At 40.0% G+C, this 27136-nt stretch overlaps 1 protein-coding gene across 6 annotated transcripts in view; it reads left to right on the top strand.

Moving 5' to 3' along the window:
• DLG3 (discs large MAGUK scaffold protein 3) overlaps positions 1 to 27136 on the top strand; it is a 287539-nt gene that overhangs the window by 194444 nt on the left and 65959 nt on the right. For all 6 annotated transcript variants that reach the window (XM_063432262.1, XM_063432261.1, XM_063432259.1 and 3 more), the window contains 5 exons: positions 2369 to 2493; positions 2684 to 2853; positions 4043 to 4179; positions 10734 to 10878; positions 15701 to 15854. In XM_063432262.1, coding sequence (XP_063288332.1) covers positions 2369 to 2493; positions 2684 to 2853; positions 4043 to 4179; positions 10734 to 10878; positions 15701 to 15854 — 731 coding nt within the window. The remainder of the gene's footprint in view (positions 1 to 2368; positions 2494 to 2683; positions 2854 to 4042; positions 4180 to 10733; positions 10879 to 15700; positions 15855 to 27136) is intronic.

Raw genomic sequence — 27136 nt, 5'->3', positions numbered from 1 at the left:
AGAGTGTGTGTCTGTCACTGTATGTCTGTCAGAATGTGTGTATGTCTGTCAGCGTGTGTCTCAGTCAGAGATTGGGGTTGAAGCTTGCATTATTATTATTATTATTATTATTATTGCCATTTATATAGCGCCAACAGATTCCGTAGCGCTTTACAATATTTTGAGAGGGGGGGGATGTAACAATAAATAAGACAATTACAAGAAAACTTACAGGAATAATAGGTTGAAGAGGACCCTGCTCAAATGAGCTTACAGTCTATAGGAGGTGGGGTATTAGAAACATTAGGATAGGAAATATCAAGTAGGAGTGAAGCAGAGCTGGAGGAGAGAGCAAAGCACTATTCCATAGGGACAGGTATGTAAGGGAGAGATTACTCTGGGAGGCCATACGCTTTCCTGAAGAGATGGGATTTAAGGCCCTTCTTAAATGATTGAAGACTAGGGGAGAGTCTGATGGCAGTAGGCAAGTTATTCCATAGGAGAGGAGCAGCCCGTGAGAAGTCCTGCAAGCGTGAGTTGGCCGTACGGGTGCGAGCAGCGGTCAGGAGGTGGTCGCGGGCAGAGCGGAGGGTACGAGGAGGGGCATACCTCTGGATCAGTGAAGAGATATAAGAGGGGCTGGAATTGTTCAGTGCTTTAAATGTATGGGTTAGCACTTTGAATTGACTCCTATAGGATACAGGGAGCCAATGTAAGGACTGGCAGAGGGGCGAGGTGTGAGAGGACCGACTGGATAGGAAAATCAGTCTAGCTGCAGCATTCATTACAGACTGTAGCGGGGCAGTACGGCTTTTGGGGAGACCAATCAGGAGAGGGTTACAGTAATCCATGCGGGAAATTACTAGAGCATGGACAAACTCCTTGGTAGCATCTTGCGTAAGAAAGGGGCGGATGCGGGCTATGTTTTTGAGTTGGAACCTACAGGACTTGGCAACAAACTGGATGTGAGACTCAAAGGTGAGACCAGAGTCAAGTATGACGCCAAGACAGCGCGCTTGTAGGGATGGACTTATGTGGATATCACTGACTTGAAGGGAGAGTGAGAGAGGAGGATCAGTATTAGGAGGAGGAAAGACAAGGAGTTCAGTTTTAGAGAGTTCAGTTTTGCATACGGGGAGGCAATCTTCCATGCAGCGGCAGAGCTTGTGTGCCGGGGAAGCTGCTGCACAGTGGTGGAACTAACGTAGAGTGCGCCCTGGTGCAAAAACGGTTTTGGGCCCCTGAAGACACATGCCTATCGGGTGGCCCTAAATGCACGGGCCACTCGATAGGCCCCATTGTAACCGAAACACCAGCACTGTTGTACTCTGAGTTGGTGGGAGTGTACTGTATGTGCGGGTTATGTGGGGGGGTTCACTGTCTGTGAGGGTGTACTGTATTTAAGGGGGTGTAGAGAGTGGGGTACTTTTTGTTTAATAATTTTAACCCCTTAAGGACACAACTTCTGGAATAAAAGGGAATCATGACGGAATATTTCTGTCATGTGTCCTTAAAGGGTTAAAAAAAAAAGAATTTCCCTGATATTACCTTGCAGGGAGGGGGTGGCACAATCAGATCAGTAGTGGCTGAGAAGGCTGCCTATCCATCGGGTACAGGGGAAGTCACGAGATGAGAGGTATCTTTCTTGGAGCTCAAGCACTTACACAGACTGACCCATACAAACCACCAAACTGGACCACACACACAGACTGACCCATGCACGCACACACACACACACACCCACAAAGACTGCCTCCCCACACAGACTGACCCATACACACACACAGACTGCTCCCCCACACAGACTGAAACATATATACACAGACTGATGCCCGCACACACACAGACTGACACACCCAACACAGACTGACCTATACATACAAACACAGACCCATACACAAACAGACTGCTCCCCCCACACACAGACTGATCCCCCACACACAGACTGAGCCCCCCCATACACAGACTGACTCATACACGCAAACACACACAGACTGACCCCAAACACACACACAGAGACCGAACCACACACACTGACTCACACTTACCAGCAGCTGCCTGGATACCTCATTCCCCCACACTCTGTGCAGAGCTGAGCTTCCTCTCCCCTGCGCTGCTCTCTATGACCCAGGAGGACATCTTTCCATCATAGTGTCTCTGGCCTCATGTGGGAAAAGGGTGGAAAACAGTTCCACAGTGACAGTGCTGCTGCAGCTTGTGAAGGGAGACTCAGTGCTCCCGACTTCAATTTTAATTGGGGGGGGGGGGCAAAAGGGGTGCACTGCATGATGTAGGGGGGGCAAGGCCCCCTTTCCCCCCCCCCCCTTAGTGACGCTGCTGGTGTCATCTGTAAATCTTGTACTCATTCTATTCTATCTTTGTGTTACAGGGAAATTCTGGTTTGGGGTTCAGCATCGCTGGTGGGATCGATAATCCGCATGTTCCTGATGACCCCGGAATATTTATCACTAAGATCATTCCAGGGGGAGCAGCAGCAATGGATGGGAGGCTGGGGTAAGATGCACAATCTAATACAAAGGTGGCCAAACATTTCTCCAGCTTTGATTTCTCAGAATTGTACTCCAACAACTGCGGAATGGACATAAATTGCCTGGAACTAACATTTTTTGTGATTTGCTTTTTGTTTTGTAAATTGTCCTTTTCCGTCCCTTTTGATTTAAATCCTGCGCCTTTCCCTGTATAGGGTGACTGACTGCGTACTGCGTGTGAATGATGTGGATGTGACTGAGGTTGTACACAGCAAGGCAGTCGAAGCTTTGAAGGAGGCTGGTCCTGTGGTGAGGCTGCTAGTACGACGCAGGCAGAGTCCCCCAGAAACCATTGTTGAGGTCAACTTGCTTAAAGGACCTAAAGGTACGGTGAACAAAACCAAATAAAAACATAACCTAATTGCATCTCTACAAATGTAATGAATATTGTTTAACTCTAAATATATACAGTAATTATAAAATATATCCCTAAAAATTAACACATGGCAAACTATTATATATATTAAAATATAGAGGACCTGAGCCACAGTTAACCACTGTCCCAATGTTGGTGCTCAAATGAGTGAGAAACAAACTTCCCACCGTACACAGAGAATCTGTTTCTGATGTCACAATCTCCTACACAGGATCCAGCATATCTGACAAATCACAGAGATGTATAATAGCAGCTATGTGGTTATTGTATGTAGGGTTCAGGACCACACACAGCAGTCATTTGTATATTTTCAGAAACATTACCCAAAAAGCCAGCAGACTACATTAAAACACATAGGTTGAGTTTTTGAAAATGTTTAGTCTTGCTTATATATGGCACCTACTGTTTTTTTTTTGTAATTTATAACATTTTTTATTAAATTATTTGTTGAAATAAGCATAGCGGTTACTGAAAAGGTACATGTTAGTAAGTATCACATGTGGTAGGCATCGTATATATTTAGTACCAGCAAGTACAATATTTAACATGGTAAAGGTACAACAATGATTGCAGGTTATGGCAGGGTACAGTTTTTAGTACTCGTTGCGTAGTTAGCTTATGTGTTGGCACCTACTGTAATCTACTACATTTAAGTTCTTAAAAACATAAATTCTTCTACACAATTTTTTCTGAGGTCACCGTGTAGTTTTCCATCACTACCAGTTCCAGCAAAGGATGAATGAACAATCAAAAGAAAAAATAACTTTATCACGTATTGCTTAGGTGTATCTGTACAGCCATTTAGAAGCAAACTTGTTAATATATTTAATGGTATGCTCTAAACATGCTCTAAAATTTGAATATCATATAAATGTTTCTCTTAATTCAACAAAAAAACTATTTTGATTTTAGATTGAGTTACATTTTATAATAGGGTTGCCAAAATTTTAGATCCTCATATGTTGTCGTCACCAAGGATACTTTGCCAGCATTCAGAATGGCAAGGTACTATGGGGGTTACAGTTCTAAAACATTTGGAGATCTACGTTTTGTGCACTTCTGTTTTAGAAAAAAATTCTCAACATACCTCTGACCAGACATCAATACTAAAACAGCATCCTATTAAAACCATTCATAGGGCTGGGGTTCAGCATTGCTGGAGGAATTGGTAACCAACACATACCAGGGGATAACAGCATCTACATCACCAAGATTATTGAAGGAGGAGCAGCACAGAAGGATGGGAGACTACAAATCGGAGATCGACTTTTGGCGGTGAGTTGACAGCATGAGTATGTATACCTTACGGTTAACTTACCCTATCTTTCAGTGCAGTCTGTTGTTAATCTCTCTCATTCCCCACATGTCTCTTGCATACCACCACCTGTAACGACTCTGTTTGACTTTAGGTTATTACTTAGTTTTATCAACTCTCTTCTCTTCACTTCTTGCCCTTAATGTGTTGCTTCTCCTTTCTCAACCTATTTGTGTTGTTTGCCCACTCTCTGCTGCTTGCTGCCATCTTGCACCCTTCCTGTTCCTTATCCCCCCTCACACACTTTTTCTGGTACTTGCGCACTCTCACACAACACTTTTTGTTACACCCTCTTCTTTTGCCATGTGGTAATTCTCGTCCCACATTTCTGCTTTCACTTTCGGCTGCGTTCTTCTTCTACCCATCAATTTTCATTAGAACCCTCAACGTAACAATCCATAAGAACCATTGGACAGATCTAAACGTCCTGTTTTCTATTCCTGTATACAAATACAATTATTTATGTAGCGCCAACATATTCCTCGGCACTGTACAATAGGTAAACAAGTCAAACTCTTAATTCTAACAAAACACGATTGACATACTGGAACAATCTCACGATCTCACAATCTCACACAAGCTCACAGTCTAAGGGTATATTTAAGCTGCTCGCATAGCAAACTTGTTATGTCTGATGTACGTGCTCGTACACCAGTGTAAAACTATGTTCCCCACCATTTTATACTTTTTCTACCATGATTGAGGAAATATATTTGTAATTACATGTTGCACTTTGCAATAGGCAGACAAAACAAGCAAACATTGGGTGAATCAATGCTGGTGGAGTGGAAGAATTCCTTGCAATTATTTTCTAGTTTTACATTTTAATCATCTGGAAATATTTTAGTTTCATATAGCAGGCTAGAGACTTTCACAAGATGTGACAAACCTGGAGAAGTCCTTTTGTTTTTTAGTAGTTGGAATTGAAAGCAGAGGACATTTAAAGGCTGACACACAAGAAGCACAGTTGGCAATAAAATTTGAAATGCAAAATATGGGAAATGTTTTTGAGGGTTTTGTAAAGACCCGAAGTTTGAATCTAGCCCTAAAGGATGCAGGTAGTTAGTGTAAAGAAAGAGAAAGGATACAGTATTGAAGGAGCAATATATATGAAAGACAAACCTGGCTGCAGATTCATTAACAACTTCAAAAGGGTGAGTTGATTAGATTGAAGTCTAGTTGCCAGACTGCAGGGATACCATAATTACTAAGGATTTTAGAATCAAGGCAGCATTTTTAATGTGCTGGAAGGTGTTACTTAAATAATCTGAAAAGATAAGCAGCACTGCCTCCCTCTAGTGGAATTTTACCACACTACAAGAACAAAAGGAAAATGTAAAGGAAAAACAGGACAGGCGTAAGATGCTTAAGGCAGAATCGTCAGTTCAAATGGGCAGTGTGAAAGGTACCTCGTTCCATGTAGCTAGTTATTCGTCCTCAAATCTCTGTTCTCTGTTTTAAACAGTGATCACTTACAGAGCTGCCCCCAGGCGACAAGAACTCTATCAATCAAGGTTATCTGCAGAAAATGTTCAGGGGAAACACAGCCATTAACTATATAAGCAATTTAATTCTTAGAAGCTGTTGCTCTTCACCTCTTGTATCTGTTAATTTTTGTATGTTAGTTACTTGTCGGCAAATATCACAATTCTATAAAAGCGCTGCAGAATATGTTGCGCTATATAGATGCTAACAATATAAATCAATCAAAGAAAAGCCAGTTTCTGGTATGCGTGCACTTGCTAATTTCTGAGCAGCTCCACATGCTGAATTTGGTTAAAGACCCAATGTCTTGGTCATATCACTGGAGCCAATATCTGAATCATCTTGTCATATCTTCCTCCTTCCAAGAAGGACCTGTCATCTAATTGCTGCCACCAGTCTATATTAGTCATATGAAGGAGCTTGCTAGATTTGCATAGGGGACATTGTTTGGTATCTAAACAGACACCAACAGACTAAGAGTATTTTCAACAGGCAGCATTAAAAGCAACTTGGTACGTCCAGGGCCACAACAGGTTTGCTGACGCCCATCAATCATGACCACATAGAGCATTATGCACAATCTAGCCATTGAGAGATCGAGACATTGTACAGGAACTGATATATATTGTAAAACATACAGAAGGGGAAAAGGGACACCACAAGAAATTTGGAGGAGAAAGAAACAAAGAACTCAAAGGGGATAATTGGCCTAAGTGGTTAGTGAAAGTCAGAAACGTGCAAGGGAAGACAATAAAAATAATAGATACAGAAGAAAATGGCAAACAGAGGAACTAGAAAGAGGGAAAATGAGAGATGAAACTCTATTTATCCATTAAAATACAAAACAAATCTAAAGGCAAGGGAGACAAATGAACAATTGCCATTTAACAAAAACGTTTGCTTTGAAGAATTTGGCACCATTCTATATATTACCACAGACTGAAATAACATTTCTATAAAAAAGGGGACCTCACTTAGAACAGAAAGGAAGAGGGGACATAAATACAGATATGGGGAGAACCAACGTGTGAGCAAGGGAGACCTTTGGAGATACAAAGAAGGAGAAGTAGAGGGGAGAACAGAAGCCACAAAAAGACAAAGAAAGGGAAAGATAAAAAAAGGAGAGATATATGAGATAAAAATTAGGTACAAATTGAAGATGAGGCAAGCAGTGGAACAGGTTGGGAAATCAGAGAGGAGAACTGCAATATGAACTAAGTAGGGAAGGACAAGGGGGAGAAGGATGGAGGAGAGAGGAATCAGGGGAAGATCTTGAACACCACAAGGTCAAATGTATAAAAAAGGGGAGGTTAGGGATTTGAGCTAGAAAGTTGTCAAAAGAAAAGAGGAACAAAAATGCTCAGAGAGAACAAAAGCAAACATGAGACACAGACAGGATTAATGATGTAAAGCAAAAGCCTACTTTGAAAAGGGTTCTAAAAAGCAAAGGCTTGTCATTGTTACACTAATGGGGTTTAAATCACTAGAAAACAACTTTGCGTTGTTGGAAACCAATTTACAAAATGTAAAAAATAGTTGTTGTATAGGCTATAATATTGTGATTGTAGATCAGATGAAACTTTCTTTCCAATTATGTTATTTATGCCTAAATACTATAATTTGTTATTTGTACATTATAATTAGCAAGTAAACTCTAATGTGCTGGATTCCAGGGCCCAAAACAGAATCAAATGCACTTGGGATGTTCCACTTTGCTGGTACAAAGACCTATAGAAACCAGGGCCGGACTGGGAATAAAAAGCAGCCCTGGAAAAATGTTATACCAGCCCCATCATAAATTGGGCCAGCTGTGACAGATATACAGTTACAATTATTTAACCAACAAGAAGGAGCGCACTCACAGGACTTAAAATAAACAAAAGAGCTGTTTTATTCTAATCAGATGTGCAACATCTTACTTTAACGTTTCATCCTTATAATTTTGAAAGGTCCAGTAATGGGAATGAAACATTGACTGAATGCTGCTGCACGTCTGATTTAAATTAATCTTATTTTGGTTAGTCCTCAGTCCTATGAGCGCACTCTTCGTTGTATGTAGTTTGATACCAGGGAATGAAAGACTGAGAGAAAGGCAGGGTTATCCACTAAGCTAATATTTTTGTGAATGAAAATGTAAATTGCTAAATTTAGGCTACAATAGTCAAGCTGTCACTATACCCAAGTTAAAATTTTGTTTCAAATCCGCTATTTTGGTTTAAATTATGAAATTTAGATTTTCACTTTTTAAAATTAAAACTATTAGTAATAACCCTTTGGCAAATGTCAAGCCCATCATACATTATATATGTATATGTATATATATGTGTGTGTGTGTGTGTGTGTGTGTGTAATTTCCAAGTGTATTATGCATGAAAATATTATATATTATAAACATAATAATTATTAAAATAATGCTTGCGATTTATATACATATATACATATATATATATATATATATATATAGTGATATAATACTATTTGTGCATATGTATCTATGCAGAATACTTTCACAAATAACATAGATAAAGCAAAGCTATATTTGATTTTTTTAATTCAACATGTCATTAAAAAAAAAAAAAACAAGCATAAACACAGATTTTTGATTAATGGATACTCACTGGCACGTACTGATGCCCACACACTCACATACACTGGCGCACAATGATCCATACTCACACACAAACATTGATCCATACATTGATCCATACATTGATCCATACTGACACTCACACAAACATTGATCCATACATTGACCCATACATTGATCCATACATTGATCCATACTGACACTCACACAAACATTGATCCATACATTGATCCATACTGACACTCACCCATACATTGATCCATACTGACACTCACCCATACATTGACCCATACTGACACACATACATTGGTCCATACATTGATCCATACTGACACTCACACATACATTGATCCATACTGACACTCACACATACATTGATCCATACATTGATCCATACTGACACTCACACATACATTGATCCATACTGACACTCACACATACATTGATCCATACATTGATCCATACTGACACTCACACATACATTGATCCATACTGACACTCACACATACATTGATCCATACATTGACCCATACTGACACACATACATTGATCCATACATTGATCCATACTGACACTCACACATACATTGATCCATACTGACACTCACACATACATTGATCCATACTGACACTCACACATACATTGATCCATACATTGATCCATACTGACACTCACACATACATTGATCCATACTGACACTCACACATACATTGATCCATACATTGATCCATACTGACACTCACACATACATTGATCCATACTGACACTCACACATACATTGATCCATACATTGACCCATACTGACACACATACATTGATCCATACATTGATCCATACTGACACTCACACATACATTGATCCATACTGACACTCACACATACATTGATCCATACTGACACTCACACATACATTGATCCATACTGACACTCACACATACATTGATCCATACATTGATCCATACTGACACTCACACATACATTGATCCATACTGACACTCACACATACATTGATCCATACATTGATCCATACTGACACTCACACATACATTGATCCATACTGACACTCACACATACATTGATCGATACATTGACCCATACTGACACTCACACATACATTGATCCATACATTGACCCATACTGACACTCACACATACATTGATCCATACTGACACTCACACATACATTGATCCATACATTGATCCATACTGACACTCACACATACATTGATCCATACTGACACTCACACATACATTGATCCATACATTGATCCATACTGACACTCACACATACATTGATCCATACTGACACTCACACATACATTGATCCATACTGACACTCACACATACATTGATCCATACATTGATCCATACTGACACTCAAACATACATTGATCCATACTGACACTCACACATACATTGATCCATACTGACACTCACACATACATTGATCCATACATTGACCCATACTGACACTCACCCATACATTGATCCATACTGACACTCACACATACATTGATCCATACTGACACACACATACAGAATTCCACACTGACACTCACATAATATCTTCAAAAACACCTCCCACACACAATTACACACTCAAATATACACACACCCTATGAATCCTGGAAATGAACATTAAATACCTGGGTGCCACAGCTCACTGACCCCACCTTTCTCCGTGCTCCCTCAGCTCCTGGCTGAGAAGCAGCCTGCCTGCAGCTCTGTCTGGCCCCCTGCTCACTCCTCTCCCTGCCTGCAGCTCTGTCTGGCCCCACTCCTCTCCCTGCCTGCCAGCACTTTACACACAGGAAGCAAAAGGCAGAGGACCCGCGTGGGCTGCCCTGCTCTGCCTGATTACCGGGTCACATGCTTCCTGTGTGTGAAGGCTGACAGGCAGGCACAGGACTGCCTCCCTCACTGCTCCTTATCCTTCACTCACGAGCAGCATTGACAGTTCACTTTGGAGTGCCTGCTGCTCGCGAGTGAACGCAATACAGTGCGATCTGGAGCTGCTCAGCTCATCAAACCTCCACAAGACTGTGTACTGTGTGGGGAGATGAAGGGCTGCTGCACTGTGCGGCCCCAAGTGCACCGGCCCACCGGGAAATTTCCCGGTATCCCGGTGGGCCAGTCCGGCCCTGATAGAAACTGACACTGTACCAAAAAAAGTTTGAGCAATATATAAATTATTGGACAACTTAAATAACTTTTAGTCCTTAATAGCATTGGCTAGATAACCATTTATTCACCAAATGTGTCACCTGGAACTTAGCCACTTTTATGAAGTATTGACCCTTTTTAGTAGTGTAGACTTTAGTAGGCTGTGCATTTAAGAATACAATTCATGGAGTTTGCCTATGGCATGTCTAAAGCAGTCCATGCTGGAATAATGGTGTCTGTGCTGCTATGTACCATGTTTTGAGATCATGTCTTTGTCACAGGTGAATAACACCAACCTGCAAGATGTACGACATGAAGAAGCTGTAGCTGCCCTAAAGAACACTTCTGATATGGTTTACCTAAAAGTAGCCAAACCGGGCCCTGTTCACCTCAACGAGATTTACGCACCACCCGACTATGCCAGCAGTAAGTAATACATATGTGATCCTCCTAATATGTCCAGTGTGTGAAGGAGTAGAATACAGATGGCAGAAAGTTGTACATCTGTGATCCTCCTAATATGTCCAGTGTATGAAGGAGTAGAGTAGAGACGGTAGTGGGGAACAAGGGTGTTGCTAAAGAAGGCTTTTTTTTTTTACAATCTTAATTTTCAAGTAAATCAGATACAGATAAAATATGAAAACAAAGACAGTGAAAATTTGCAAGTTAACATACAATGTGGCACCACAAGCATACATCCCAAATTGTCTTCTGACATACAATAGAGGTAAAGCATCTCAGTCCTCATAGCTGGCTTCGATTGTTTTACCCTTTAAAAAAAAAAAAAAAACGGTCATGTAGGATGGCCAAAAGCAATACAGTATCATCCAGCCCCAGCTGATTGCCAAATCAACCCGTAGCCGTCAGTGTATGGACACTTACGTGGAAGAGACGAATAAAGCATTATGCAGACATGGAAAGATGCCAAAAAAGAGAAAGAAAAGCAGAAAAGTGAACCAAGGAGGATGGGGGGAACAGGAAAGGAAGTAACTGAGAAGCAAACAGAAGAGCAAGAGGCTTACTGCTGACAAATAGCGAAGGAGGTGTTGTTGCTCTCTTATTACAATTTGTAATAATGTGAAAGAAATAACACCTCCAATTGTAGATTTTCTAATGATCCCCTTAGTTATTTAACTACAAATTATGTAACAATATGATTTAGCATACAAGTAAACACAGCTAGGTGTCAGGGTGGCGGTCCGATAATCGGGACCCCTGTGCCTGATGTAGATGATTAGAGGAGTCTTCAGCGTAGAAGTGGAGAAGTAGGCCCTGGTGCAGGGTAACCACACGCCCCCTGGTGTTGAGCACCAGCGTTTGTGCGGCCACTTACCAAGACCCTGATGCAGTTTAGCGAAAGCCAGAGCAGATGAATTGCTGATATGTATGCAGTACTAGAAGCAAGGTAAGACTAGAATAGGCACCAAACAAGAAAACAAGACAAAACTAGAACCCAGAACATGTACACAATACATGAGGGAAACATTAACAGAACAGGGGCCGGACAGGGCAGGACTGTACATGGACTGGGAATACATAATAAAACAAGACAAGAGATATAAGGCAAAACAAGAGGAGACATAACTAAGTACTATATATGTAAAACATTAGAGATTTAGACATGCATAAATGGCCAAGATGTATGCAGCCCACCACTGCGCCAAAGTACTCCAAGTACGGTAGGTCCTAAATGCCTAGATATGTATGACTAAATAAACAACAATAAAACACACACAGTACTTACCTGCAAAGAAAGGGGCAGAGGACATGAAACCACTGCCTGCAGGAACCGACTGAAACAAAAGGACTAATTGCAAAGGAACGGGTGTGGTAACATAAAACAAACATTTAAAGGAATCCAGGAGGCTGGGAATTCCAGGAATGGAATAAAGGAATGAACCCAGAAATCCCAGCATAAAGAAAACCAGATATAGAATGGAAAACCAGAAAAAACGAGAAAAACTAAACAAGAATTGTAAAAAGAGTACTGGATACCAGAAGCCAAGGTCAGACATCTGAAAAGAACAGAGCAGTTCTTGACACTAGGTTTGAAAGGGCCATACATTTTACTTTTGGGTTGAAGCCTCTGAACTTTTTTCCATCTAGCCCTTGGTGGGAAACCAATCATGATTTACGCACTTTTAATTTCTGCTTTCCTGATTAACTGATTTAGTTCATTCAATATACATGTAATCTCATGATCCACACCACCAGTGTGCAAGATCCCACTTGGAGAGAAAGTATTAGTTACTAGCAGTGGCGTACTAAGGGGAGACCGGGGGGGGCGGTCCGCCCTGGGTGCCACCAGGGTGGGGGGTGCCATGACCCTGGTCTGGGGGCTGTGTGAGCTGTACTGTCGCACAGTGCCCCATTGTAGTTAGGGTGCCGGGCGGCCAGAACAGCTCACACACGCAAAGAGCAGCTGAACTGGCCGCACGGAGGTAAAGTGGGGGGCGGGGCTAATAAAATTCAGGGGCGGGCCAAACCTGCAGCGGGGCTTAATGTGGCCCTTACCCGCTGCTGTTACTGCTGCACATGGAGGTGCAGCAAGATGGAATCTCTGCTTCTCCACAGGATTCAGAGAAGGACTTCAGGGAATCCAGTCCTCCTCCAGCCCACTGTCTGTAAGTAAGAGTGTGTGTCTGTGTGTGTGTGTGTGACTGTGTGTTTGTGTGTATGACTGTGTGTGTGTAAAACTGTCTTTAACTGTGTCTGCGTGTGTGAGACTGTGTGTATCTGTCTGCCTGTAACTTTGTGTGTGTATGAGTATGTGTGTGTATAAGACTGTCTGCCTGTAACTGTGTGTGTAACTGTCTGCCTGTAACTTTGTGTGTGTGTGTGTGACTGTCTGCCTGTTAGTGTGTGTGTGTCTGCCTGTAAGTGTGTGTGTGTGTGTGTGTAACTCTCTGCCTGTGACTGTGTGTGTGAGTGACTGTATATGTGACTGTCTGTCTGTAACTGTGTGTGTGACTGTCTGGCTATGACTGTGTGTGACTACCTGTAACTGACGGTGTGTGTAACTGTCTGCTTATAACTGTGTGTGTGACTGTCTGCCTGTGACTGTTTGATGTTGCCTTTTACCATGTGTGACTATCTGTCTGTGACTGTGTGCATGTGACTGTCTGCTGTTGTCGTGTGTGTGTCAATGTATATGTGACTGTCTGCCTGTAACTGTGTGCATGACTGTCTGTGACTGTATGTGTGACTGTCTGCATGTGACTGTGTGTGTGCCTGTATGTGTGTGTGTAACTCTCTGCCTGTGACTGTGTGTGTGAGTGACTGTATATGTGACTGCCTGTCTGTAACTGTGTGCGTGACTGTCTGGCTATGACTGTGTGTGACTACCTGTAACTGACTGTGTAACTGTCTGCCTATAACTGTGTGGGTGACTGCATATGACTATGTATATGTGACTGTCTGCCTGTGACTGTTTGATGTTGCCTGTAACCGTGTGTGACTGTCTGTGATTGTGTGCATGTGACTGTCTGCTGCTGTCGTGTGTGTGTGTCAATGTATATGTGACTGTCTGCCTGTAACTGTGTGCATGACTGTCTATGGCTGCATGTGTGACTGTGTGCGTGTAACTGTCTTCCTGTAACTGTGTGTGACTGTCTGTAACTGAGTGTGTGACTGTCTGCCTGTAAATGTGTGTGTGGGGCTGCAGGGATTTTGTAGAAGGGGGCAGGGGTTTTGTATTGACACAGGAGTCTTTATAAGGGGGGATAAGCAGGGGATTTGTGGAAGGGGGTTGCGGGTGTTTTGTAGAAGGGGGCAGGACAGGGGTTTTGTAGGAGGGGCGGGGCAGGACAGGGGTTTTGTAGGAGGGGCGGGGCAGGACAAGGGTTTTGTAGGAGGGGCTGAAGGCGGTTTTGCAAAGTTTACAAATTGTAAAAAAAAGAAGAAAACATTTAAAAAAAATGTACAGGTTTTTTTTTTGGGGGGGGGAGGGGCAAGGGGGGGAGGGGCAAGGGGGGAGGGGGTGCCCCGGGTGCCAAATGCTCTAGGTATGCCCATGGTTACCGGTCACTTACAGTAGTTTGCCACCTCAACGTGTCTCATTTCATTGTTGCGTTTTACCTTCTCATATCCCTCTATCAGCTTTACTGTTGCGTTTGGTGCATTAATCTCATGTTATTACTATTGTTACTGTCAATACATATTTTTATAAATCGCTATCAGCTCTGAAAAGTTCAGCTGCAGCTCATGATACTACTCTTTGAAATCCTTACTTTTAATATATTCCTGGCATGTACGTCACCTCCTTCTACTTTGTGCTACAAACTGTAAAATTAAGAGATCACATGGCTATTATTCATCCATTTGGTACCGCCTTCATTGTGTGCACCAGGCAAGGAGTCTCACTTGTTTTTAATAAATTAGTGCCCCGTCGTCTCATCACATTGGCCTCCTTTTATCTTGATTTGGGAAAATCTATTAATTTGCCTTTTTGTAAAACGTCATCCATTTCGAGGAAACCTCTCATTTACTCAGCTGGTTAAGCTTCCAAATGTTTTTTTTTTTCTTTTCAAGTAATGCATGTAAAAAGTGCGTTTCAGGCAGTAATATGCAAGAATTCATCTTGTCAGAGTAGTTATTCAACAATATACACAGCACTATCTTTCAGTATCACTTTCTGTGAAGACCAGTGTGTGTGAGGCCTGTTAATGAATAAACTATCGTGGTGGAAAACCTAGACCAAAACCACTGAGGGCCTACTTAGTGCTGCAATGTAAACATTGCAATTATCTGGATTCATACACCTGGCACATTCTGTTTTCTCTAGTGATATAGTTAACACTAAACACACTACTTATTTCTTTTACTCAGCAAAGGCTAGATTCTGGTAGATAAGATACATTTAACTTTACCTTAAAAAACTGTTCTATTTAATCACAGGAGATAAACTCATCTCATTTAGTAGAAATTAGCCTTTAATGTGCTAACGTGGCTGATAACAACTGTGTTTCATTTAGATTCCAATCATGTATACCTATTCATTACCACTATGTTTGATTACCCCCTTTGTTTTTGGACAATTTTTATTTGAGTACAAGTTTTTCAAAGACGTTTCCTTTAGAGAGTAACAGCTAGGAAGCACAAAGTAGAGAGTATAAAGATAAAAGACTATCTAGCGTGCTTGATTACCTTTTATCCCTGCACTGAAATGTAATCTTTTATCAATTTAATAAAAAAAAAATATTTAAAAAAATGTTTGTATTTTTATCCTGTGTATTTATTTTTTTACCAGCTTTCACAGTTGATAACCACATAAGCCATAACTCTACTCTTGGGGGATATCTAAGCAGTGTGGAGAGCAAATCCCCTTACCCACCGCCCCAGGTCACCCCTTCCAGATTTTCACCTGTCCCACGACACATGCTGGGTGAAGAAGACTTTACCAGGTAAGCAATGGTTGTGTGTGTACATAGTTCAGTGGGAGCTAAACAGTAATGAATAAAAACAGACCACACTGCATGTGTATCAAGTGTAACTTCCATGATTACACACAAGTATTTTGATAGAGTGAAGTAATGGAGGTATGGTGGATAATTCATTTATTTCTTATTTTGATGGCAAAGAGATGAGCTTTACTAAGCGACAAGATGTTGGAAAGTAAAAATATGATAAGTTATAGTAACAGAGATTAAGCTTGTGATGTGAGTGGATTCACATCAATGGTTTCATGTGAATAAGCTGGGTTATCAGTGTCCTACCGGGAAAACTGGAAACTTTTTTTTAGCGAAACAGAATCCAGACAAATGCATCAGGGAAAAAAAAAACGAAATAAATATTTAAGGCAAATAATGTTTATGTTTGAATAAATACATTATTATGTATTTTCTTGTCTGACTGTGCCATTTTATTCGACAAGATGTCACAGTGGTAACAGGAAATGAATTGCTCTAGGACAGGCTTCCCCAAACTCCGGCCCTCCAGATGTTGTTGAACTACAACTCCCATGATTCTCAGCCTACCTATTTTATTCGTAGAATCATGGGAGTTGTAGTTCAGCAACATCTGGAGGGCCGGAGTTTGGGGAAGCCTGCTCTAGGAGAAGGACGATGGAGGTAGTTACCATTGTTGTAATGAGCATTGCTATACACAAGGTGGCAGCAATAGTATGTAAGTCTAAAGCTACTGCAGAAAATATTTTAAATATACATTAATATGAGCACTACTGATGCAGAATATAATGTTACAATAACTCCGTCAAGCGTTACATGACATAGCACTGATTTAATTTGCAAAACAGTTTATCTGTACCTTGCGCTACCATAAGTAAAAAATAAAATACTAAAATAGTAGTGGGTGTGTGTGTGTGGTCAGTAGAAAATATATAAAATACAATGAGACGCAATTTCTCTGCGATTAATTATGGTTAGCTATGTAATCACTAAAACAATGCGTAAAATTAATTTTAAAAAATCCAGGCATAAAGCATAGCAGTTACAGAAACTGAAACTATAATTTGGCAATCAGTAGCTGCCAATGCCAAACCATCCAGAGGTGGGCAGAAATCAGCTAAAAGGCCCAAATGAGTGCAAACGTAAGAAACAGAGTCCATGTTTCAATCCACAGAGATAGGAGTACTAACAACCTTGCACTACCATAATCAAATGAAATGCAACAAACATGTATGTATGAGCAAAAATAGTGAAAGTTAACTCTTTGGTGACTTCAGAAACAGACACAGGCAGTTACTATGTGCATCTGCTTCTCAACCAGTATCATGAGACAGATATTCTGGGACCAGGCATAAAGGATCCTGTTGAGACACAGGCCCACACATAGAATTTCCATGTGGCCACCTGTTCCATCATTGCTAGATGCTGTTGTTGAGTACATTTTTCCATAACAGACTTCTTTTAAGTGTTCTAGGCATATTGGGGCCTTCATGATTTAGGTGACAATGGACATCCTTAAAATGATTGCAAAAACTGTAATTGTTGATAGGGACAGTTCATGGCAGTGTAAAGCATTATCCATTACATGAAAAACTGAGAAATCCGGGTAGTTGATAAATATAGATAACAGACAGGAGGTGATCAGCGCTTAAGATTATATATGCATACGATACAGATGATATTCTTAGTATATGAATCTATAAGTACAAAGCAAGAAACAGATTATGGTGCAGTACATTAGATGTTTGTGAAGGGAATACAAATGGACAAAAGTTCACACTCACACTTTTTAGAGCTGTCTCAGCTCTATTATGAAGGCCTGGACAGAATAATCCCCGTCTATGGATATAAGTGGAGGATCTTTGGAGCTTGTTTTCAGGATGGAGTAGGTATATGTGAAAAAAGCAAAATAGGAAATCCAATGGTATTGTATATACAAACAATTTGTATTAATGGAGGAAAATATCCTACCTACATCACCCAGAGCAATGTCCTGCTCTGGTATGAAGAACTTGAGGTGAAACAATCCCCATCTAGGGATATATGCTGGAAACGGAAGGATGATAAGGGATGCATGAAGGATGTACTCCACAGATGATGATATATAAAATAGAAGGTTAATTAAATAAAAAGCTTGAAACAACAGCTATACAAGTAAAAACAAATAAACAAACTGTGGATAAAATAAGTCCTCACTTAATGCGTTTAGCCAAGGGCTTTCTCTTTCTCACTTTTGAGAAAGACCCTCCACTTATATCCATAGATGTGGATTATTCCATCCAAATCTTCATAATAGAGCTGAGACAGCTCTAAAAAGTGTGAGTGTGCACTTTTGCCCATTTGTACTCCCTTCACAAACATCTACTGTACTGCACCATAATCTGTTTCTTGCTTTGTACTTATAGATTCATATACTAAGAATATCATCTGTATCGTATGTATATCTAATCTTAAGTTCTGATCACCTCCTGTCTGTTGTCTTTACTATCCACTTCACAAGGGTGGAGAGAACCCCTTGTTGGTGATTTGCTGCTAATTATAGATATTGAGCACATATACTCACCGTTTTTTCCATAGTTGATAAATACAGGCCTTGATTTAATCTTTGACACTAAAATTCATAGGATCTTATTAAATGTATTCCAGTTACTTCCATATGTTGTGAAGGATATAAAGACCGCAACCTATTGACCTACATCCTGCAGTCCATATTAGTATTGCATTCTTACCGAGGCCACAGGCATAGAGAGAGTTGTTAGTCATATGTATTAACTTAACATATGGCCTCCTGGGAATCATGGGGAATGTAGTTCCCATAGGTTATGCCTCACTGACAAAGCATGTTACAACATTTTTTGAGATTTTAAAATTAATATGAAAATATACCAAAGCAACCATGTGGACAAAAAAACATTACACCTGGGTAAACAGAAAGCTCTTTAAGGGAAATTAACAAAGAAATGTAATGTGTGTTGCAATACATACAACAGAGTAAATATTTACTTGGTCGTCCCACTTCTGGGTGTAGCTCTATTGGCTAGATACTTGTTAATGTTTTTCACTTCACACATGTAAAAGACTTTCGGTAAGGCACACATCCTGGAACACAGCAATCCACACTTTCATGTCCATGTCAGACTTTGGCCTGATTGAAAAGATGGAGATAGATGCCTGCCTGATTGAAAAGATGGAGATAGATGCCTGCCGCAGGTTAAAAAAACATACAAAAACAAAACAAAACTCAGCAGTGAACAGGGGTGAGATTTAAAAAACAAACAAAACAAAAATACACCTGAATTAGCCATATTTTGACCAATACAGCCAATTTGTAAATTGAGTTAAGATAAAGATTCTTTCCCCCAGATTTTTCAAATAGGGTTTAATTTTTAAAAATGTTTCCCCCTCCCAAAATTCACTACATTTTACCATTCAGTGAATACACACACCAATTAAGTGTTAATATTTACTTAATATTTACGGTAGTTTTGTAGATTTTTTTCGGAAGAAGTAATTGAACAATGGACCTTGGAGTTCTTAATTACTGTTTGTTTAATTTTATGATGCTTGACATCAAGTTTGAGCCTGCTCACAACCAAGCACTGACATCACCTTATATCTGATAAAATGCCAAATGTGATGTCACTCTCGATGTCTGAGTCACTGGCTAGAGAGGCATTTAGTTACCATATCCATAATCCATTTCAAGGCAGGCATGACATCAGATCAAGGCAAGGCGCACACTACAGGTGTAAACCGTGATTTATAATGTGGGAGAGGCAACATTTTAATATGTCTCTCACTTATAATACTCCAGAGAGATAGAGCCACTCCAATAAGAGTAATATATTTACGGTAATTATTTTGATTTATAGAGTGCTAACATAGTCTACATTATTGTACAATGGTTACATAGTTCAACTTACTTAGTAATCAGTGGATTGTAGTGAACTAGAAACCAAATTATAAAATGTAGGCTATACATTTTGTGTGCTGTGTAGCTGATTTGGAAAAATTCGCCAATTTAGCCATAGCCGAAGTGTGGCTTTTATAGCGTTAACTTTGCAATTCATCTCCATCCGCTGAATACATTTTAAAGAAACAATTGTCCCTGCATGTGTTCAAAACTTTACAATTTTTACCAAAGAAGGTAAATGGGGAGAATTTAGGCTAGGGATACTTACTAAAGTATTTTAGTTTTTTGCTAATTTTGCCTCCAATCTAGGAGCCACAGACGGAAAAATAATCTCTATTTTTTACTCTGAAACCACTCAAAAACTTTATAGTTTTGCCAAGAAAAAAACAATGCATTTTTGAATTAGGACATTTATTATGAAAATAAATATTATTATTATTAGGATTAATCTTCCTTGAACATTAGGTGCCAAGCAGGCAGCTAGTAACTTATTAATTTCTCTATCTCATAAAATAAATTTCCTGTAACAGGGCATTATCTATTAATAAGCCTGTGAAGTAGTAAAGGCTTTTTTGCACAGTTTGGGTTATTAAAGGAAAACTGCAGGCAGCAACACATCGTTCATGCATTTTATAGTTTTTGGGCTAGCTAACTAAGTGAGTTATTTGCATGCTCAATCTTGTTTATTTTTTGCAAAGATTAAAAAAAAGGTTTTGCTGCCCCCTACATGTTCTGCTCCATCTTAATCATTCTAAAATACTTCCTTCTTACTGTCTACTCTACCTACATATGTGACGTTACAGATTCCTAATCTGCAGTGTATCTCCAATAATACATTTGTTTACAGTATCAGAAAGCAGGGGCTTCCAAGTAATCACTAGGCTCCAGTGGAAAAAAGGACCTTCCTTGTAAAAAATTTTAATTTTCCCTTAACTTGAACACCTGAGAGGGATGTGTGCGGTGGCTGTGTGTGATTGTGTGGCTGTGAGTGTGATGTGAATGTGTGAATGTGGTCGAGTGTGAGTAGGCTGACTGTAATTATCTGTGGGTGGTTGGCTAAGTGGCACGTGTGAGAACTTTCTGTGTGTGATTGTCTGTGGCATTGACTAAATTTGGTTGTGTGTAGGAAGGCCGAGTGTGATTGCGTGGTATGAAAATCTGGATGGGTGGGCAGGGCCATGAGGAGGCATAACCAGTGATGCGTCCCATGTTACCTAGCAACTTCCATAATGAGACAGGCTCGTTGACTGGCCCCCAGCCTTCAGGACCATGCAGGGAGAACAGCTAAAGTGATCCCTGCATGTTCTTAGTGCCCACTCCACAGTGCAAGCACATCTAATGACCCAGATGTGGGACCACAAAATCATGACTGTCCCGCCAAAAGCAAGACAGTTGAGAAGTGTGAAACGGGAAACGCCAGGGCCTGGTCACAATAGTGACTGTTGTGACTCTGGTAGCTCTGCCTATGTCAGGAAGCACAGCAAAAGTTTCTGCGATTTGTAGTCATAAACTAACAGCTTTTATAAGATGATAACTGTCTGAATTACAGTTTACAAAAAAACCTTGATCTCTCCATAAATGCTGTGCAGTGGTTAATAGGATGAAGCAGTGCATAGAATGTTACTGGAACATTTGACTGATAATATCCTTGTCCAGGTAGTGCAAAATACTTAAAAGGCAAAGTTTGGAATGTATTGTGAATGCAGCAAGCATAGCAAGCAGCAAATATATACTTTTTATATTTTATTATGTTGGTTGTTTTTGCATATTTTTACATTACTTATCTACCCTATGCATTAAAGAGAAACTATAGTGCAAGAAAAACAAACTTGTTTTCCTGGCACATAACTTCCCCTGCCGTCAAGGCCTCCCGCCCGTGGTGCAGAAGGGGTTAATAACCCCTTCTGCCACTTACCTGGGTGCAGTGCTGATGTCCCTCTGCGCTGGCTCAGTTCCGCCCACGCTCCTCCCCCTGCTGTCAGCCAGCTGGGGAGACCTAATGTGCATGCGCCAGCAATGGCCGTGCTCGCATTAGGATATCCCCGTAGGAAAGCATTATTCAATGCTTTCCTATGGGGATTCCGGTGACGCTGGTGGTCTTAATGCATAGAGTGAGGACGTCCAGCATTGTTTAGGCGAAAAGTCACCTATCCACCCAGAAGTCCCTCTTGTGGCTGTATAATAGAGGAGGAGTTAACCCTAGCAAGTAATTATTAAAGTTTAGAAAAACTGCTATAATTACATGCTCAGGGTTAAGGATGATGGGAGTTTGCATTCAGACCAATTCAATGAGCTGAAGTGGTCTAGGTGCCTACAGCTTCCCTTTAAAAAATGAATGTTTCAATATTTATTTTTAACCTTACAAGATAATTAATTAAAGCCAGAATTCAAAGTGAATTTCAAATTAAAGATCAAAATAGCCAAACTGTAAAAAAATCTAAACATGGATATATATCTAGTCTTTGCAGCAGTGGGTAAGAGTTGGGGATTGTAATATAAAAACAAGGTTATATGAGGACGGACTGAAGGAATTGGAAAGGAAAAAAGAGAGCGACATAGCAAGGGAGGTGACAAATGTTTCTTCAGATGGTTTTTCACAGTGCTCATAGCAAGTGTCAAACCCCAGTATGCAAGACAAAGCAGAAAGAAGGAGTCGTAAAGCTAGATCCATTCAGGAGAATGTACTGTCTAACAAAAGAGAAAAATAACATTGGGTCTGCAGGAGGCTAAGCTAATGAACAAGGAGATGAAAATAGTGCATTGGAAGAAAGTGACAGTAAATGTGTTCTACTGACTACTAACATACCAGGTAATCTAGGTTGGACCAATTCATATGTGACCTCAGCAAGCCATTGGGTGTCAGCATTGGGTTTAGTTTTGCAAGTTTATAAGAAGTCCGTGACATCTAAGAAGTACTGTCAGGATAATGGCCCCATTGATGAATATGGGGAATGTAGTATGTCTCATCTTTCCAAGATGGGAAAGTTAAGTTGAGGGTCTAGAAGTGAAAAATACCCTCGGTTTGAGTACCAGATGTGTAGATTTTGTTTTAAACGCTTTTATTGCCATAAGTCTAAAAGAGATAATAAGCAAGACAGTCACAAGTATCACATTTTAATATAGTAAATCTGAGAATACTGACTTATTTGTACATCTTACATAACATGTTTTGTTTTTTAACAAAAAAAACACATTTTAATATATAATCAAAAGTGAACTTAATATGCTTTTTTTTTTTTTTTATAAATCATGAGTGTAAAGGCGCAAAGTTGACATAACCTCAGGGACAACAAATCTGTTCTGGGGTTAGCAGGCTATAACCCTAGTTAAGTACCAAACTGTCATTTCGGGAATGGATTTGATTTTATAGAGAGTAGAATTATCTAGTGAATAAATATAAGGTTGCCAAGTGATAAAGAATGTTTTTGTCAAAGTGCTTTTATTTAACAAGGATTCCATCCAGTCCATATGGAATCGAAGGAGATTTTCATGTGAAGTAATGAAGTAGAAGTAAAGGGGGGAAGGACTGATCCAGTGGTGTAATATACTTTTATGGGCCACAGCCATGTTCATAAGGCTAATTTATAAACATAATTTGATTATTCTGTTGTTACCTCCAATGTTGCAGGCAATGGAGAAATACAAAATGGTCTACCTAATAATCTCATTATGTTATTTTTAACTTGTCTCCATATTGTCTCAACCCCCACACATCCCATTATTTTTGAGGGGATAGCATGATAGAAAAGCAAGTAGCAATACAGCAACCCTAGACGATTGTTTCAACCAGGTAAGGCATCATCAGTGAGGTATAGCCAATATCCCTCTAGGCACCGTGAGCAAGGGGTCCTTGTCTAGATTGCCCTTTAAACTTAAGGAGAGAAAAACAAGTAGCAAGAGAGGTGAGAACAGCAGCTCAATTAGCCTGCCCTTCAGTGGGTCCCCGCTCAGATCTCAAGCTGGTTTTAGCTAGTCTTGTGCCATTACAGAGAGAACATATCTGAAGTATATCAGACTGATCCCACCCGTACGGGCTAAATCCAGCTTGAGATCTGAGTGGGGACCCACTGAAGGGCAGGCTAATTGAGCTGTTGTCCGTTCTCACCTCTCTTGCTACTTGATTTTCTCTCCTTAAGTTTAAAGGGCAATCCAGACGTAGAGATAATTTAAGCATTGCAATTCTTAGATGATTAGAAGAAATTTGGAGAAAAGCTGATTAATAATTTTCTCATACGATTGAGAGAGCAGCAAGGGTCAGTTAATTTGAAAGACTGTTATTGAGCCATAGCACTCAAAAAGAGCGATTGTATTCTGGTGGGATGTTACAGGGTCCGAAAGATAAAGTAGAAGATCATCGACAAAACCTGTAAGTTTAATAGTGTGGGAGCCAAACTTAATTCCTTTTATGTCTTCAGTAGATTAAATATATCTAATAAGTGGGTCTAGAACTAAATTAAAAAGGATAGGTGAATATGGGCAGCCCTGTTTTACCCTCTCGTGATTATAAGGTCTTTTTAGTCTAGTCCGTTAGTGTTAATTTATGTAGATTGCTGAGTGTATAAAGCCCTCATGAGATTGAAGAATGGTATTTTAAAAAAGCGATACTTTAGAATTCTGAAAAGATGAGCCCAAGATACTTGATCAAAGTGTCTCTGAGCATCTAAACTAAGTAAAACTGCTTGATTGATTATTGTATATATAGGCAACAGCAATTGCTGTTCTAATTCTTTGGATGCACTCTCTGTCTCAAGTGAATCCGAGTTGTTGTTGGTGTAGAACAGAGAATAGAAACTGCTGGAGTCTGTTAGCCAATATTTTATTGAGAAGTTCAAAGTCATTATTTAATAGCGTAATTGGTCTGTAAGAAGTTGGGAGGGCTGGATCTTTATCTGGTTTTAGGAAATTGTTGTAGAGAGTGTAAGAGGTTTAACCAGCACTGGTTATTTGGCCTTTTACGATTTTATCGTAATCAATTGTGAACCCGTCAGGCTCTGGTGCTTTTCCTGCATTCCCGTTTTTATTGCCCATGCCACCTCTTTCTCCCTGATATCAACGTTGAGAGATTTCTCTTTGTTAATTTGTTAATCTAGGTGGATTTGCTCCCTTTATGAGTTTCATTCCTACCATAGGGTCATCTAGTTGAGAGGCAAAAATGTTAGAGAAATGGGTATAAAAAAATTGCATTTATCTCCACAAAGTTAGTGGTATAGATCCTGTCAGATATGGCAATGCAGGTTATATGATGGCATTCTGTTTTTTTTTTTGTTCCATCAGCCGGTGCAGCCATATATACTAAATATGTGTTTACTAAATCGGTATTGAGTTAATTATATTTTTGGTTCCATTGTTTTTTGTAATTGGATATGTTCGCTATTATTTGACCTAGTATTACTTCCTTTGATGTTTGGTAGAATAACATTGGGTCATCTATATTGTCCAAGTTGTCATCTGTAAAATTGGCCGAGGCTCCTATCAACATGTCCCTAAAAGAATTTTGTGTTGTTGGATAATTTGGTAAAAGGTAAGAGTGGACCCAAATTCAAAACCAAGTCAATTGGTGCATGGTCTGAGACTAAAATGTCTGTGCTACCTTAGGTACAAGCTCAGAGAAAACCAAAAATAAATTAATCCTGGATGAGGTGTTATAGGCTCTAGATGTGTGTATGCAATTTCTGACCTCAGTGTTCTGTATCCTGCATATATCTGTGAGGTAGAGGCTTCTCTGAAAATGAAGAATTCCCTGGTCTTGAGAGTGGGACAACAGAGCAGAGTCAGACCTGTCCACCCGACCATCCATCACCCCATTGAAGTCCACTCCTATGATTATTTTGGAATCTGCAATAGATGAAGCAACTTCTTAAAAAAGGGAGCAGTCAAATGATTTGTGACGTAAATATTGGTCAGGGCATAACATATTATCTAGGGTATCATCTAGGATGAGAAGTTTCCCCTCTGGATCTAGAATTTGTTTATGGATGACTGGGTTAGTTGATTTATTAAGCAGTATAGATTGAGTTTGAGCGATAGGGGTCCGAAGTGCATATGTCTATCTCGCCTTATGCATATGTCTATCTCGCCTTATGGGTAGTTCCTTGAAATACGTCACCTAAGGCATGTGTTTAAGGAGTTGGGACAGCATTATTTTAAGTTTAAATGGGGTATGAAGACAGTTTATTTTCAAGGACAATAGCTTAAGCCCATGATATTAGACTGGTATTGATGTTGGTATTAAAGGGTGAGGCATTAACGTGGGTCAGTAAGTTGAAACATGATCTTTTTCTCTACTAAGGTTTTCCAAATCTTAGAAAATATTCGCCTTTTGGCCATCACTTGTGTTGACTAGTCTTAGACGATGAGGATCTTGTGTTTTAATGTATCCCACTTGCCCTTCTGTATGCTTGGAGTATGGTTTCATTGTCATAGAAGTTCAGTAGATGGATAATCACCGGTCTTGGTTACTTTAGGGTCTTTTTCAGGACTCTCTCTATTAGTAGTTGTTTGTCTGAATCATAGAGGAGCTGAATTACTTCTGGTATCGAATTTTGTAGCAAAGGAAGCAGCATTGGGTATGAATGTGTAACAAATATATGGTTTAGGTGTACTATTTATAGTTGTAGTAAAAAATGGAGCAGATTAAATATTAAAACAAATCGAAAATAAACTCAGGTCTCTTTTTTGGAAGTATTATGGGTCTGGGATGGGGTTTTGCTTTAAGAAAGTATGGTGTGTCTTGTGACACTTAGCAGTTGGGATGGTAGCGTTGGGGGGCATGAGAAGGTCTTCTTATATCGCCATTGAGACAGCTCTGCAAGGAGCTCCTTTGGCTTTGTTCATGCGTGTTGGCTCTTCACGCGAGAGTCCCAGATGAGTAAATTTAAAGAAATTACATCACATTTACCATATAGGGAACTCACTCCTCTGTAATTAAGAGATGAGATGAGACAGTTGTTGTAAAGATTTAGGAACTAAAATGTAAGAGTACTAGGCATTGTCAGTGCCTGTGTAAGTGACTGCGCTATTGAGCACTCAACTTATAAGCACATGGTAGAAGTTAGCAATTATGGGGCAAGGCTTGCCTGTGTTGATGTGCTCTGTACCATTAGCTTGAATTTAAGCCTGGTTTTGACACATTTTGGGGTTGGAAAAACCCAATTTTAGATGCACTTTCAGAGAATGTTTCCTTAGGCGATAATTTTTGTATGTAAATCCAGTCTATAATCGGGCAGACTGCCAATCAATTCATCTCAGGCTTTGAAGTACTGGCAGATTTTTAGGTGTTCGTGGAGCCAGACAGTTTTGAATTTGCTGATATTCCAAAATTATGTTCTTCTTCAGAACAGGCTGTTATGGAGAAGATATATGCAGT

Source organism: Pelobates fuscus, chromosome 9, assembly GCF_036172605.1.
Source record: "Pelobates fuscus isolate aPelFus1 chromosome 9, aPelFus1.pri, whole genome shotgun sequence".
Taxonomy (NCBI): domain Eukaryota; kingdom Metazoa; phylum Chordata; class Amphibia; order Anura; family Pelobatidae; genus Pelobates; species Pelobates fuscus.
The sequence above is the reverse complement of the archived record's forward strand: the minus strand, read 5'-3'. Positions and strand labels throughout refer to the sequence as shown.